At 37.7% G+C, this 17919-nt stretch overlaps 1 protein-coding gene across 1 annotated transcript in view; it reads right to left on the reverse strand.

Annotated features, from left to right (window-relative positions):
- Positions 1 to 17919, reverse strand: part of NSMAF (neutral sphingomyelinase activation associated factor) — a 69191-nt gene that overhangs the window by 26074 nt on the left and 25198 nt on the right. Inside the window, exons 10-16 of the mRNA XM_045293538.1 lie at positions 11507 to 11636; positions 9642 to 9713; positions 8371 to 8479; positions 4580 to 4756; positions 3503 to 3582; positions 1139 to 1229; positions 980 to 1043 (exon numbers count right to left, since the gene is read on the reverse strand). Of these exons, the coding sequence (XP_045149473.1) occupies positions 980 to 1043; positions 1139 to 1229; positions 3503 to 3582; positions 4580 to 4756; positions 8371 to 8479; positions 9642 to 9713; positions 11507 to 11636 (723 nt within the window). The remainder of the gene's footprint in view (positions 1 to 979; positions 1044 to 1138; positions 1230 to 3502; positions 3583 to 4579; positions 4757 to 8370; positions 8480 to 9641; positions 9714 to 11506; positions 11637 to 17919) is intronic.

Raw genomic sequence — 17919 nt, forward strand, 5'->3', positions numbered from 1 at the left:
GTACTAATGTGCTGGACACAAATGATGTATGTACGGATTGTGATGAGTTGTATGAGCCCCTAATAAAATGATTATTTAATAATAATAAAAAAAAGGGAAAAAAAGAACTGCTACTAGAATTCTAGTTCATACATGCATAGGTTTATTCCAAACAATACATGTTTAAGCATGTATGAGATCAGTGGATGGCTGCAGATTTGTGCTCCCAGTAATCGACTTGCCTTAATTTACAAAAGACAGTTTATAATATCTTCCCAAAAAGAGATACTTTGTAACCATAGGGTGGAGGTGGTTCCCAATTTTGAGGTCAGGGATAGTATTAAATTTTTACCAAAACTCAAGTGGATATCTTCCCAAATCAATGATGATTTGTGACAATCTTATGGGAATGCAGTCCGCATAAACCCACATTTTTGGATGAACCAAGCATCTTAAGGAAGGTTGAGAAGACCACATGCTTAATTCAAGGCAGAGAGGTCAGTTCAGAAGGTCATGGAGACCGGTTTGGGGGGCTCCAAAGTGACGACAGATGTTCTTGAGGAGCACAGGGTAATCACAGTGTCTAAGTGAAAATTGAGGGCAACCTACTAATTATTTGAGGGCAACCAGGATGATCTTTCCCAAATTTTTTTGTGGAGCTCTTACCCCACCCAACCACCCTCCACCCCTGCTTTTGCCTCCCAGACATCTTTTCATTAACCAAACTCAAAGGAACATGGTTGAGTCTCATGAGGATGCCCAGCCGCCAATTGGGTGCGGTTTAAGTCCGCCCAGGGGTCTTTGGGGAGGGTGAGAAAGATGAAAACAACACCTTCGAAAGTGGACAGAGCGAGATGGAGGCATGTCAAGAAATAATAGCTTCATAGCTTGATAATTTTGTTTAATAAGGATTTCTATGATTTTGTACCAATACTTTTTGGTTTACCCTTGTATAACTAGAAAAAACCTTAAAATTAAAACTGATATATTTATAACACACCTGTTGAACATTCTATCTGCATTATCAAATCTTCCATTCTGTAAACACAGCATATACTCTGGTGCTAGAGAAACAAAATCAACACCGTTAAATCAGATCAAAGAATCATTTAACCTAACTGGAATAAAATTTAAATGGGGTGATGATACAGATTCTTACCAATCCTAACAAGATAAAACAACACATAGCCAGGAGAAGAGTAGTGACTTCCATACATGAATTTTGGCTCTGGCATTTCCTGGTAGCGTGTCTATAATAAATGAAAAACGCAGTGTTAGCTAAAGTAACAGAAGTCTAAAAGAAATCATGCTATAGATATACTATACTCCTTATATTCTCTCCTTAATAGGCAAATGAGAAGACTAAAGGAAAAAAATCTGTGAATAAACACAGTATCCCTAGAACAAGTATCCTAGTTTCTTGCCTCAGTCATACAATATAGGGGCTGAGTGAACAGAATTGACCTATGTAGTTCTTATGTAATTTAAGGAAGCTTGTTGGTACAGTGGGTTGAATATTAGACTATGAGCTGCAAGGTCAGCAGTTTAAAGCCACCAGCTGCTCAAAAGGAAAAAATGCGGCTGTCTGTTCCTGTAACGATTTAGTTTTGAAAATCTTATGGAGTATTTCTACTCTGTCCACTATGAGTTGGAATCAATTCAATTTACCACAAAGCACTTCCATGAAAATAAGACAGTGAACTTGTTTACAGGTCACTCCCTGGGTTGTAAGCAACAAATAAAAATGGTGAGCAGCTATATGCAAAGGTGAAGGAACATTTATTGAGTCAACGTAAATTTACTCCTGAAAATACAGTATTACATATCACATAATCTTATAATTATGTATTATCAATCAAATCTCCACTTCTCCACATTTCAATGATCTATATCAGCTGTTCATGCAGCCGGTACTCAGTCGGTACTCTCTCTGCCTCTGGGCATCCAGAGATAGGTCAGATCTCACAAAGTAAAAGCACACTTTCTTTCAGATTGCCAAAAAGGCCAATGAAAGCTACCTAGTCAAGAGTCCCAAAGGGACACTTACTTCTGACTTGTTGGCCGTTAATTTCAAGGGTTTTCTACTAATCCCTGAGAGAGGGCTTTTTTCATGAATTTTGTTTTGATCACATATTAAGATGATACTAAGTTTAAAAAACCCTTTTAATCATTATCATTATTGCCCTAACTTCTCATGTGAACATATTTCTAGAACACATAGGCTGAGTGATCTAGTGGTGTATGTTTTGTTAACTCGAACTTAGGATAAGAGAATTGGCCATGAGAAAAATAAGAAAGGTATATGAGTTCATGGATTAAAGAGAGTGCTGCTAGATAAATGTTTCCTTTAAGAACATTAATATTATCTGAAGGGGAATGGGTAGCCATGTCCCAGGCTGTAAATCCTGTGGCTCAGTCAAATATAGATTATACTCCCAGACGGGAAGGCTATTATACTATGGGGGAAAAATGAAAACAAGACAAATGTGCTGACGTCCCCAGGAGTATAAATGTCGCAACAGTGTGTAGAAAAATAAGGCAGTCTTGGAGAATCTACCCACTGTCCTTTCAGTTCCGTTAATCAAACACACATTGATTCTCACCCTGCTCTGTGATTGGATGCAGTAGCTTGTATTTAGATTCTTAATCTTCATGAATCCCTGGTGGCCTAATTCTCAGGCTGCTAACTGCAAGGTTGGGGGTTCAAAGCCCCTAGCCACTCCTCACAAGACCGATAAGGCTATCTGCTCCCATAAAGATGTATAGCCGTGAAGCCTCAGAAAATATATGGTCACGGTGGACTCAGTGCCACTGGGTTTATACTGCTCTTTCAGGATGCACGCTGACAAGTTCAGGGACCTCCCCTGGGCCTTCGCACTTTCACTTACTAGATGCCACTACTCCCTTGGGTTTGCTAATTATCTGGAACAACTTAGAGAAATAACCAGAAATAAGTACAGTATAAAAGTTACTGTAGGTATGTTACATGCTTGCTTATTATTATAGCACAGGGATGCAAATCAAGACCATCATAAAGAAAAGATGCATGGGCAAGTTGGTTAAAAGTCCTCAATGCAGAACCTTCATATCCCAAAGAGGATGCATTACCCTCCTTTTGACAAAGAGGCTCCTGGAGCCTCTGTGTTCAGCACTTCTGGCTTCACTGCAGTCACCTCTGAGGCCTCACCGCACATAAGTGGTAAGTTAAACCATGCTTGCTGAGGTTAGGTGGTTTATCAGGCTACTTGGCAGTTTTTCTGGCCCGAGTAGCACCTACTCCTTAAAATAAATTTGCAGGTGTGGTCTACAAAGGCACCTCAATTATTAAGGAAACTCCAAGCGGAATCTCTTAGGAACCAATGATAAAGGTCAAATTCTTTATCTGCAGGTAGTTCATTACCACAGAGAAAACTATTCTGTGGGCTCTTTAGTCACTCCTATGAATCTCCTCTGTTTTAGAATAATACACGACATGATTCAAAAAAGCAGGTGGAATCCAACAGGCTCGAAGAGTACCACATACCAGAAGCCTCTCCAGTCTTTCCTTATTGAGCGCCCCAACCGGCTTACTAAGATCCCGAAAGGTTCTTGGATTTGACAAATCTATAAAAGTAAAGGAATACATAATTCCAGCTTGTGCTTGATAACATTACCCCCTAATTCATTCGTATGCAAATGTTTATCTTACTTATTCCCATAACATAAATACCTTTATAAAACTTGAGATAGGTATCTAAGAATTACCATACTTCCACTGGCTGCTTAAATGGAACTTCTGCTTAGAATGTTTTGAGTTTTACGTCAGCAGCCCAATTATGCAGTATTTAGTATTCTAATTTAGTAACACCTATTAATTATTTTAAAGTCTGCTTAGACAAACCAAGTAAAACAGTGGGAAAAAAATTTTTTAAATCTTCTACCAAGATTTACTAAGTTGGATTATATAAACAGTGGCATAATGTTAGAATTCAGATACCTGAATATTGTTAAAAAAAAAAACAAACAGTTTTGGAAAGGTTGCTTTCTCTTACAAGTACAAGAATTTGATATAGCTAATTGTTCAAGTACATCTATTGTTAATTATACATAACGTTAAGACTACAAAAGAAAATTAGAATATAACATACTTGTTAAAACAGAGAAGTTAAAATAGTTATCACTCAGAAATGTGATTATGACTCATTTTTATTTCTTTGTGATTATTTCAGTACTTTACAAATGCTCTATAACAGTTGTTACTTTTGGTAACCATATTTTCTAATGTAATCTTTAAAGTAATAGGGTATATATACCAAGTCCTATTTTCAAAGTGAGAAACCTGTATGTTTCAAAAGGTGGTATTTGCAGATAATACTGCTGACAGTATGATGTGCATACTTGCTGTGCCTTTCCCCAAACAAGTAAGAAAGTTCCTTTTTTGTTATATTAACACATAATAGCCAGTATCTTACAATGGAGATGGGCAATCTTGAGCAATACAATTCAAATGGGTTTCACATATCCCATCATGACTCCAAAAGATAATTGATTCTCTCCTTTAAAACCAATAGGGATTACCACTTTAAACTCAGCTATATTTGAATTCATTCATGGTCTTTACCTAGTACGGGACTGGAATAGTCGTTTATTATCCATGGAAACACAGGATACTGAGAAAGGTCATTGCAACTCCGGTCGGCCAGGTTGTTGAGGTGCAGCAGATACTGGTAGTTAGAAAGGTGTCCTCGCTGCCACTGCAACATGTAGCTCTCGGCAGTGTGCTCTGCTACGTGGTGTTCTAGAGGAAAACGGAGGCCGGAAAGCTGACCACTTAATTTTTCAAATAGTTTGCTAATTTTTAATTAACCTGTAAAATCTAGATGCTTCAGATATAAGCCATTCAATAGACTTTTGAAAAATACATTTTAAGAAAAGCAAAGTAGGCTAAAATCTTGTTTTTTAAGCAGTGCAACTACTCCATTAAACATGAATTAACATCTCTAAGACCCAATGGGGGAGATTATTAAATTATCTGTAATTATTATCTAATCCCTAAAATATGATATAACCTACCCAAATATGATAGTGTGGGAAAAATACATAAATATTTTCATGGTAATATACTTACTATATTACATATAGTCAACAATATATCTTTAAAAAAAAGGACTTACAAATGTGCCTTAATTTTACTGGCTTTAAGAAACTGGCCATCTATGAAAACGTTTATGTTAGCTAAGCTTTTTTGGGGGGGTGGGGGGTGGGTTAAAATAAAAATAAAACAATAATTTAGTTTTCTTTTAGATGTGGAATTTGTCATTGACTATATATTATTCATTCATGTGAGAAATAAGAAAAAGAAAGGAAACTGTTAAATGAGAAATGGTTAATAGCAGGAAGGACACATTTCTACATTTCTTCATAAAGGCCATTCCCAGAAATACCTCACTAAAAATGGAATTACATACAGCAAGGCAGGAGCCTTGGTGGTATGGTGGATATGTGTTGGTCTACTAACCGCAAGGTCAGCAGTTCAAATCCACCAGCTGCTCTGAAGAAGGATAAGGCTTTCTCCTCCCACATGGTCTGGTCTCGGAAACCACAGGGCAGTTATCCCCTGTCCTATAGAGGTGCTACGAGTGGGAAGTCATCGATGGCAGTGAGTGGTGTAACAGGACACTGAAATTAACTCTCCTTTCAGAGAGACGCTAAAAAGAAGTCAACTGTCCTAAAAAAAATTTTCTTTTTGCTTAGAAAATTTGTTTTTAACCTTTTATTAGCTGCAGCAAGCAACTTCTCCAACACATTTGTTGATTTAATATTGACTTTTATCAAATTTCTTCTTTAATCAGCTACTATGCTTTAAAAATGAAAATGCATATTGCACTCTGTTCTATTCTTGAAGCACCACAGGAAAAAAGCATAAACGATCTTAAGAATAAGCATAAAAAGAACTAGCAGCTTTATATTGCACACTTGCTAGATTATGGCTAAGGTTTGGAACTTTAAACTTGAAGGCTCACCATAAAAGTTGAGTTTTTTGTTGTAATCTTGCTATAGTTAGAAAAAGAAAATAAACTGGGGAGGAAGGAGATGAGGAAACCTGTTCCCAACGTAAACCTGCTTTAAGTGGGAGCAAAAGTGGAGGCCTGGGCTAGCGAAAGAGGCAAGAATGGCTTCCTTATACAGGCCTTCTCTCTTAACAATCACTAAGCTATTTCATACAGAACCAGCATCGTTTTGTGGACTGTACCTTGTCCTAGGGACTACATTCCCCAGAACCCCCTGCTACCTGACATCATCTAGTGGGAACAAAGCATGTCCATACAGAAGTTCCAAGAGTCTAACCCATAGGAACCTTTAAAAAAGGCAGGCATATATGCACAGAATGAGTAAGCCAATATATCTGTGGTACTATATACGACTTCCTCCTTGTAAGAGCCTCTTACAATATTCTGCAGTGAAACTTTTTATTGGCAAAGATAAGAACCTAATTCTGATAACACCCCCAAACCTAACTCACTGCCATCAAATGGATTCTGACTCATAGTGACCCTACAGGACAGGGTGGAACCGTCTCTGGGAGTTTCCGAGACGGTAACTATTTATGGGAGTAGAAAGTCCCGTCTTTCTCCATCGGATTTCGTGGCTAGCAGCCTAATGCACAGCCACGATACCACCAGGACTCCTCCAATTTCAGTAATGTAAGTAAATCTAAAAAGCTAATTAAGAGGTGAAAAATCTAGCTCAACTACAAAATGAGAATTTTTATTGAAAGAAAACGATTCCTTCTTATGAGAAAATGTCATTGCTAAAGGATAATATACATTGTATATAAAATGTATCACATAAATAGTATCACTGTTGACTTGAAGAGCAAACAAAAGTTAGGATTATATTAATAAAATTCCAACATCCATTTTTAAAAATCAGTCTAATCGTCCAGCAACTTTGTTAATATTTTAATTTAGCTAGGCAGCTTAATACAAGCTTATGCTTAAAACATACAGCTGTTCTAATAGAGGTCGACATTTTCCAAAGGCGGCGGCAGAAACACTATGAATTAAAAGAACTTCTAGTACCAGGATACGATACTCTCATATTCCTTTTGCTTTGCTTCTTGGTTTTGTGATGATGATTCCAATCAATCATCACAAACATATGACTGGATAAGTCATATTAAATATTGAATCTTCGTTTCCATAAATTAACCCTTCCAAGAATTCTGCACTTTTTGATTTAAACTTCAACGTGGCAGGTTTGATAACTTAAAATACTCAAATAATGTTCTTTTTAAATGTTCTTTGCATTGAGAGTGGGAGCCCTGGTGGAATAGTGGGTTAAGACTGGGTTGCTGACCAAAGGGGCACCAGTTTGAACCCACCATTTCTTTCTGCAGAAGAGGAAGTAGTCGGCTTCCACATATGAATTGATAGCGTTGGAAACCCCATGGAGCAGTTCTCCTTTCCAGGGGGAATGCTCTGAGTTGGAACTGGCTCAACAGCAGTGGGTTTGAATTTGGGGAACAAAAGAAGTCTGATGGGGCAAAATCAGGAATGCAAGTTGGATGGGGTAAGATTTCTCACTGAAATGCTCACTGGACAGTGCCTGCTACCCGTGAAGAATGCACAGGTCTATTGTGATAGAAAAAATGATCCTTGGCACAACTTTTTTGGCCTCTTTCTTGTTTTATAGGCATACAATTCACATATCATGAAATTCAATAGTTTAATCATTTCAAGAAGAGTTCTACAATCATCACCACAATCAGATTTAGAAAATTTTCTTTATTCTTGTATGGCAGGGGAGGCTGAGGGGAAATGAGTAGCTAATAACCATGTGTACAATAATGAAGATAATGTTCTTGGCTTTTTTCTAATCCATGCAGTTTTCCATTTTCTTAAAACTTCCTCATAAGCCCCTGTGACCATCCTGTAACCCTGGAGAGAATCTATCATGATAATCCCAATACACAGTTGCCATAACTTTATGAGCTGACCTGCTTGTGTGTAATTTAGCTGACCCAGCAGATCTCTTTGGAAGCCTCTGTTCTGATTAGATATCTCTTTTGCAGGCACCTTAACAGAAGCAAGCCTAGGACTGCAAGAACTTGTCTGCAGCCATCCAGTGATCACAAAGGCATGTTTAAACAGTTTTCATTTGGGATAATGCAATGTATGTATAAACTAGAAACCTAGTATAAATATTGTTTATTTGCCATCATATTTAACAACAGTTCTTAAAACACACTTGTAATTAACTGTTAAACTTTTGGCAGCCACAGCTACTGATGAAAAGATACTGAGGGTTATTTCTAGAGACTACCTTTTTTGTTTTAAAGAGCCTGTCCCAGTTACTCAGGAATTGAGTGGCAATAACAAGAACAAAAATAATGAAGAGTAAGCACCAAACCTAGATACGTGGCAATATAATAATAGAGGTCATCTCTCTCTTGAGGTTCATAGAATTTTAAGTAGATATCGGAACATAGATCATCTTCTGTGCAAAATACTTCTAAGCCCTATAAGTTCAGAAAGAAAAGAATAAATCAAATACATTATATTCATGTTGAAACCCAAATATAAGCTACACAATTGCCAAAGCCTTTCAGTTAAACATTTGTATTTCCGATTTGCCTATTTTTTCTTCATTCTTTCAAGCTGGATTTGACTCACACAGTGTATTTTAAAGTTCCCCTAAAACAAGACACATCTCTTCGCCAAATTTTAAAAAGTCTTCTTTGGAATTGAGCTTTTTGGTGATAGCTTTTGAGAACTTATTATGTTGAAATTAGCTGATACATGTCTTCAGATCTTTCTTCAAACATAAATGCTCACTTTTCAAATGAATTAAATAATGAGGTACACCTAATAAATTTATAATGAAGACCCCAGTCCTGATTACCTTTTAGGAAAACACAAGTTTTTGTGAATACTGTGCTGCTAAGGCCAGGAAAGGGCAGAAATAAGCCAAAGAGGTTATGATGACAATAAAGTGCTGGCATATAGAAGACATTTAATCAGTGTTAATTTCTTCCTGAGTGCATTTCACTTCCCGAACAAGACTTTTAAAAAGTTTCTGCTTCCCTGTGCTCCATTAGCATTGGAAGCATACAGTCACCTTTAAGTAAAAATAGGCAGCCCAACAGTGACAGTGCACAAATATGAAACTTAATTAGATGCATAAAATGCCCCAGTGCTTTGGTAATAACATTGTTATTGGTTAATCTCAACGAAGAAAAATAAATGTATACTGATGTCAAATTCAAACACCATGGAATTATACCTTATGTGGAGGTTCATTTATAAAGTAAGCACTTAAGACCAATATAAATATGATCACCTGCGGAGTCAGAGGACTGGGGAAAGGGCTGCTTATATGATTTAAGGGGTTATTTTATCCATTCTCCTCCATCACCAAGGCTAAAGGTTGAATTAATCTAAGTTAACTATGAATATTCTACAATCAACTAAAACCTATTTTAATTTGTGATTGTGCTATAGCGAGGGGGTGATGAGCAGTGCTGGATTCCTTCTGCCTGTGTTACTCTAGTATCAGTCCCTGCACTCCGAGAAAACAGGAGTGCAAAGTTCAAGGACACTCCAGCCTTCTTGCTCTTGGAGCCAAACGCATTTTCACAATAACTCTCTCAGTTATGGGATGGAAGTATCATTTACACTCACCAAAGGCATGAGGCCATGTCTCCTTTTGTAAATCCGACGGATATCCTGGAGTGTTATTTGGACCACAGGTTTCTTTAAAAACAAAATGACAACCACTAACATCAACATGCTGACACAATTAATAGCTCCTCTTTATTATCAGAAATGTAAGAAATGACCAAAGCTTGCCTTTCTCAGGCATTACACATAAGTAAGCACTTGGGCAAAGAAAGCCAGGAACAAAGCGTACCTGGTTTCATGTTCCGGTATGCCACGCTGCACAGGTTTATGACCTTGGCAAGCCCTGTCCCACCCGCCTGCCCACAGAGATCATCACACAGTGACTTATCTTTCAGGTTACTTCAGGTTACTTTCTGTTTACAAGGCTACTGCATGATAAGGACAAGGAAGATTAGATGCTTGCTGTAGATAACCTCTCAGCATTGTTCCTCTTTTTGACCAATTATTTGCTAAGCACCAATACATTTTTTAATCCTATCTTCATCTCCTTAGACATTACAATGTATTAAGGCTCATAAATAACTGTAATATAAAGCACTCCCTGGAAACCTTTTCTCAATTTATCAAGAGGAAAAATCTAATGGCTCTGTAGAGCCTGAAAACACTTGTATGAGAGAAAGTTGTTTATAAAGGCCCTAAAATCAGCTAACCAGTCACACGCCCACATTTGTCCTCCCTAGTAAAAGTGCGAACACGCTGACAGAAGCCACGTTGTCCGGCTGTGGAAAGCATCCTAAAGATTCAAGCCAGATCTTGGAAACTGCTGTTCAAGGATTTCTAGGCATTTGGGAATGGAATAAATGCTCATACTATGAAAATTTCCAGAAGTTTTTGATCCAAGCCAATTCATTATCTACTAGAGAATACTTACCCACCAAGGTGTGCTATGTACATGGAAGGACTTGACCAGCTTGCCTACCCCTTTGTGGATCCAATAATAATAGGACTATTTTTCATTCACCAAAGTATGAGATGTTCAGTGATAGCTAATGATCAACCTGGAGGACTTCCCAAATGTAACCTTCTATACCAGAAAAGATTGATTTTTTTTTATAGCTACCTTGCCAATGGCCCCAGTGTACAATCAGAATACATTCGAGGTTCTGGTCTTAGAATAAGCCACTCTAAATAAGAGATATAAATAGAAACCTTGACAATCTACAAACCTTTGAAAGCTCCAGGGTAGAAGCCTGGCTTAATCTTACTTTCTGGAACACTAAGACAGGAACAAAAATAAGGAAGCAAACAGCTGTTGTTGAATGCATTCCAACTGAGGGCAATCTCACATGTGTCAGAGCAGAACCGAACTGTGGTCCATGGGCTCTCGAGACTATAACCACACAGAAGCAGACCACCAGGGCTTTTTTCCAAGGTGCCTCTGGGTGGGTCTGAACTGCCAAGCTCTTGGATAGGCGTCAAGCATTTTACTTCTCCAATTGTGAATGAGAAGATTATTTTACATCACTGCGTGTCCCTGTTTTGCACACTTCCTTGAAAAAAGATTCAGATCTACTTAATTTCTTTACAAAGGAGGCAAATAGGGAAATATCAATAAATGTGTACCTATAAATACACACACAGACACACATCCTCCAGTTCCTTCTGATTCTTAATACATTTCATTGATCTCTTCCACATTTCTTTGTATAAAGAGAACACGTCCCCTAGGGACAGAAAATGGATCAGAAATGCTCAAACTGCTGAGTGTGCAGAGGATGATGTAGGGAGCCTATAACACAGACACTGGTTGTGAGAGGAATGATTTTGTGGATTCGGTAAATCGAAGTCAATCTCAGGGAAAAGGGCTTATGTTAGCATTCCAGTACAGAAGTAGCTCTTTAGCAGGATCCATAGCTAGTCCTTACCGGGTGCCCATTGAGAGGCTGGAAATACAGGTTTGCGTCTGTGATGCACACGTGCCCAGGGTTAGTCACCAGAGGCGTCACCATCTCTGCTTTACATTCCATGTGCAGCTTTTCAGAAACGTTTTGGAATCTGAGGATATTTTTCAGCAAAAGCAAGAATATTCAGAAGTCAACTGAAGTCCGTTCTCATTCTGCTTCATAATTATTCGTATCACAAAAGAAGGTCTGAAACCAGTGATCAGCGCGTTCTTAAGGTGGACAAAGGGCAAACTAAACCCAAAGCAAACATTTGGCAAGAAATTGTAAAAGTGTAATAAATTTCATAGAAAACAGAACAAATAGAGCATATCCACAAAGTTGGTTATTTGTAAAGGTTAATAAGATTGGTCATGGTGATTTAAAAAAAATAGTGTCTAAAAAAAAAAGATACAACAATGGAAGAAATGAAATAGAAATTAAAGATCCTATAGGCATTTAAAGTATATTAACAATAAACAACAAGAATTTTTAAAAAGAATATAAAAAGATACTCAACATCATCAGTCATTAAGGAAACACAAACTAAATTCCACTAGAATTTCATATCCACTAGAATATTTATGAAAGGGGAAGAATATTAATAACAAGAGTTAAAGAGGATGTGGAGAATTTGGAACTCGCATGATGCTGGTAAGCCTGTAAAGTGGTGCAGCCATTGTGGAAAATAGTTCAAGAACTCTTCAAAAAATAAAACATAGAATTAACATATGACCCTGAAATTTCATTCCTATGCATACCAAAAAGCAGTTAAAAACAGTGATTCAAACATGCATGTGTACATAAAAATTTAAAGAATGTTTAATTCACTATTAGCAAAAGATGGAAAAACTCAAGTGTCCACAGATAAATGGATGAAAAAATATGGTATAAACATACAATATTAATATTACTCAACCATAAGAAAGCAATGATGTATGCTGCTACGTACTAAATGTAGATAGACCTCCAAAACATTATGCAACGTAAGAGACACACAAAATATGATTCTGTTACATGAAATATTAAGAATATATAAATTTGTACAGATAGAAAATAGATTAGTGGTTACCAAGGACCGGGAGAAGGAATCAATGAAAAGTGAATGCTTAATGGTGCCTTCTTTGAGGATGTTCTGGAACCAGATAGAGGGGGTAGCTACACAACATTGTAAATGTATTTAAATGGCACTAGATTGTGTGCTTTAAAATGGCTAATTATGTCATGTAAATTTTATTTAAATGAAAAATTAAACAAAGTGTACATAAAGGACTCCACGCCAGTAAAATTGACAAATGAAATGGAAATTTTTTTTTACCAAAACAGACACAAGAAAACATGGACAACTAAAATAGTCAATAAAATAAATCTCAAAAAACAGAGTTGGCCTAGATTGCTTCACCATTAAATTCTATGGAAAAACTAAGGAAAAACTATAATCCCTAACAATTTTTCCAGGAACAGAGGATAAGGAAACATCTCCAAACTCATGAGGTCATATACCTCAAATACCAAAGTCTGATGAAAACATTACAAAAGAATTACGGAGTAATAGCTCTAATGAGTATGGAAGTAGAATCATTAACAAAATATTTCCAATATAAACCTATCAATATATAAAAAGGATCATGATCAACTTGGATTTGCTTCATAAATATAAGGCTATATTGATATTTTAAAAAACCAATCAATATAATTATAATATTACTAAAGATGGAAACATAATCATCTCAGTAGATACAAAAAAGTAAATGACAAACTCTACACTTATTATTAAAAGTACCCTCAGCAGAGTAGGTACAAACTAGAACTCCTTCATTCTGATAAAGGGTATTTACAATAAATCTATAGTATAGCTAGCATCATATTTAATGGCAAACATTATACCCTTTTCCTATAAGATCAAGTGATATCCAATCCCATCACACCTAATCATTAACTAGTACAATGATGTAAGAAATTGACATAAAAGTAATAAAGATGAGAAAGAGTGAAATTCATTATTCACAGATTACACAATTAAATACATGAATACCATATGGAATTTAAACTCACCGCCATCGAGTCGATGCGGACTCATAGTGACCCTATGGAATTTAGGGAGGTAGAACTCACTAGAATTTAGATAGAATACAAGGTCAATATACAAAAATGAAATGTATTTCTACATACTAGCAATAGAAGATTCTGGGGAGATAATGGCTAAGCAGATCTTTGTTTCAATCCTTGCCCACATACACAAGAAATACAATGAGGAAATGATACTCGGCTTTGAGGAACTCTGAGTCGGGAAGCAGAAGAAAGCATGGGGAACTATAGAAAGCAAAGAATCAATCAATCAATCAATCAATCAATCAATAGCTTCTCCCACCAATCTTCCCCATCCCAAGTTGGCTACCGGCAACTGTCAACTGCAGTAATGTCAGCAAGGAGAACCTGCCTGCACGGAGGCAGGAGGCCAGGCTTCTGGTTTCAACCATTAAGGCAGACTTCCACAGGGGTCCATTTGAATTGTGCCAGAATTTCCCCTACCTGGAGACACTGTTGGCTATATGGCCTACTTTACACGGCTAGAAAAGGTCTCTGTCTAATTCAAGATTCTACTATTAGCCTCCCTACCTAATAGCTCAAGACCTCTGAAATCAACAGGATAGCCCTTTTCAGACTCAGTTCTGGTCTGCTCCCCTACTTCAGTTGGTGCTTAGGACAACTGACTGAAATTGTGGTGTGCTAGGAAGCAGGCATTTTTAGTGGAGGCTACACCCAAGCCAACATATTACAGGGCAGATCTCGGGGAACAAGGCAAATGTCTCTGAAATCCATGCAGAATGTGTTAGCACTTCACCCATCAAGCATTGTCAGCTGCAAGCCCACGTTGGACTGCCACAGAAGGTTCTGTAGTCAAGTCTGTTCCCAGATTTAGCACTCTACCTGCTAACCCTGGTACCTCATATCTCCGATCTCCAGAACAGGGCAAACTCCATTAGAGGTCAACTAGGATTAGTCTGCCCCTACTTCTGGCTGGCACTAAGGACTGATGACTGCGGCGGTTGTGAGTTACAAAATAGGAAACCTGAAAGTGGACCACACACTTAAAATCTAACTAAGGGAGACTGGCAGCAACATGGCAGACCCCCATGGGGGATCTAAGCAGAACCTGATACTCCTCCCTCGGCTGGTAACCATTGGCTGCCAGGCTGCTGCAACTATAGGCCTTCACAGTAGCGTCTGCTCCCACAGTCACACTACCTGCTTCTAGGTGTGTTTCCCATATTTTGAGCCTTTGAAATCAACAAGGCACATCTCCCTGTAGCCAAGGTTGTCTTCTACCTGAGAAATGTGGTGTCCCAGGAAACTGGCAACTTGAGACTATACTCACAGACAACATACTATTGGGGGGGACCCAACAGCAACATGGTAAACCTCCATGGTGGTACATACATACATACATTAGAGTGTGACCACCCCACCTCAAGCAGTATCTGTGGGCTACTTGACTGATAAACTTTTACACCCACAATGAAGTCAGGAGATAAGTTATCTAAATAGAGACTGTGTAGTGTCCGATAGAATTCTTAGGTTTTCGGGGGGGTGAGGGAAAAATGAGGAGCTGACACCAAGGGTTCGAGTAGAAAGCAAATATTTTGAGAATGATGAGGGCAACAAATGTACAAACGTGTTCGACACAATGAATGTATATATGGATTGTTATAAGAGTTGTACGAGCCCCCAATAAAATGATTTTTAAAAATTCTTAGGTTTTCTTTCGCTTTGGGGGTATTCTTTTATAGCTTGATTTTTTTGTATTTTGGTCTTGAGAGATTTGTTGTCGCGATCACAGATTCTTGATTCCATTGTTTCAGTTCCCAGTTAACCCCTTGTGATAGTTAAGTTTATTGCGCCAACCTGGCCAATAGAAACGTGGGATTAATCAGGTGGCAGTTTGATTGGAGGGCAAAGAGATAAATGGCTCTGCAAGGTATGGCCCCCACCCTCCACTTTTGCTTTCTGGTGATCGGACCAGTGTGCTACTGCTTTAGCTAGTTCTCTGCCTCAACCTGTGAGCTACACTTCTTGTGGACCAAGCCAACCTGTGGTTCCTGTTACTAGAGCTTAAGGCTCCTTCGATACCTGCTTCCCCGCACTGCTGGTGCGTACATAGCTTGAGCTTGAGGCTGGTGGATCCTGTCACCTTGCATTACTTGAGTTCGATATCCCATCCAGCATTGCTTGAGTTGGATATCCCATCCAGGCCTGCTTCACTAAGCTCCCAAACTACTGACTGTTGCTAACCCCCTCTGCTGTTTGCTGCCTCTGGGCAGACTCTGCCTGCCTGCCTGCCTAGCCTGAGGAATGGTTAGCTGTCTGCTTCCTTGACCTTAGACCCGGCAGGCCATGTGAGTCGAAGGACTTCCAGTATATCAACTGTTCCACAGAAGTCAGTTGAGCTGAGCCCTCTCTGTACTGCTGTATGGACTAATTAGCTGTTATAGGTATAAACCTATCCATACATATATAATGATAGTGTCCTGGCTTTGTTTCTCTACAGAACCTTGCCTAACACACTGCACTCCAATGAAGTTCTAATATAGCCTGGTCCCCAAGAGTTCAGCCAGTTATTGGGAGCCAGCTTACAGCGATCTAAAACTCCCCTATCCAACTAGAACACAGTTATTAGGTTGGAACCTTCTCAGGCCCAAAGCACATGAGCCTGTGTGAATCTTCCCACTTAAGGTTGGACTCGATCTCCACCAAAGTATGTTGGAGGAGAAGTATTGGTGACCTCCAAGGTGTTAGGTGTGAGTGAGAAGGAGAGAAGCCAACAGCTCACTTCCTACTTAAGCAATACACAAAGTGAAATAGAACTACATGAATCAAAATTAGATATCACAGATAACATTTCTACAACAAAGACAATGACAACAACACACACACAACAGAGAGAGAAGGGCAGATAATTAATAGTCAAATGGAGAAGATATAAAGTCAGTTGCAAAAGAATAATTTGTTATGAATTTGGAAAGAAATTCCATAAAAAACAATCATCAAGGAAAAAACAAGAAACAGAACAAGGAAGAGGAAAACTTTACTTACTATCATGCTAAACACTAAGGCAAAACCAAAACCAAAAAAGAAAGTATTGACAAGAAAATTTATAAACAAAAGAAATGTAGCAAAAAATTAACTTGAAACCAAAATCATCATTTATAAAAACATAATAACATGATGTCAATAAAAGTATATTTATCTGATGATGGCAACACATGTACAAATGTGCTTGATACAATTTATGTATGGATTATTATAAGAGTGGTAAGAGCCCCCAATAAAGTGATTTATTAAAATAAAAAAGTATATTTATCAATAACATTGAGTGTAAATGGGTTGAATTCACTAAAGACTAATCAAATGGATAAGAAAACACTAGCTTTTGATATGCTGCTTGACAAGCAACCCACATTAGTCATATAGAAAAACAGACTAAATACCAAAGGATGGGGGAAAATATATCAAGTTAACAGCAGTCAAAAGAAAACAGAAGAAACAATATTAATTTTTGACAAAATAGACAATGAAGTGAAGCTATGAGAAACAAAGGTCATTCTATAATCATGAAAGCTTTAATTCAACGAGAAACTATAACCATAATTAATGTCTACATATCCAATGAAAGATTTTTAAAATACATTAATAACACTCTTATAGACATGAAGAGACAAATAGACCATAAAACAATAATCCTAAGAGACTTCTGGACATCATTTTCAAGTAATGATCGAGGAATTGGAAAGAAAATCAACAAAGATACAGAAGAACTAAGTAACACTTTATTGCTCAGCTATCAGTCAACTTTCCCCTCGGATATATACAGAACACTGTATCAACAAAGGGAGAGAATGGAGCTTACTATTCCTGCAAAGAGACAGTCCAGGGACTCACGGGGAGTTCTGCCTGTCCTATAGGGTTGCTGAATCGGCACTGACTCAGTGGCACTATGTTTGGTTTTTTCATACCCAACACAAGTACAACATAAATTCTTTTCACATGGAATGTACTCCAGCATAGATTACATTTTAGGCCTAAAGCAAGCATCAATAAAACCTAAACCATTTTTCAGATCACAATTCTATAAAATCAGAAATCAACCAACTCAACCCCCAAAATTTCAATTACATAGAAATCGGACAACACTTTCCTTAAAAGCCACTGGGTAATTGAAGAAATAAAGAGCACAATAAAAAAAAAAATCCTTGAAACAAATGAGAATGAAAATACAGCATAAGAACATGTCTGAGATATTGCAGAATCAGTACTCAGAGGGCAGAAATAAGCATACACATAAAAAAGGAAGAAAGAATTAAAAAAAAAAGAAAAGAAAGAAAACTCAACACATCAAC

The sequence above is a fragment of the Echinops telfairi genome, unplaced genomic scaffold, assembly GCF_000313985.2.
Source record: "Echinops telfairi isolate 266 unplaced genomic scaffold, ASM31398v2 ScPeMD7_1;HRSCAF=3_0, whole genome shotgun sequence".
Lineage (NCBI taxonomy): Eukaryota > Metazoa > Chordata > Mammalia > Afrosoricida > Tenrecidae > Echinops > Echinops telfairi.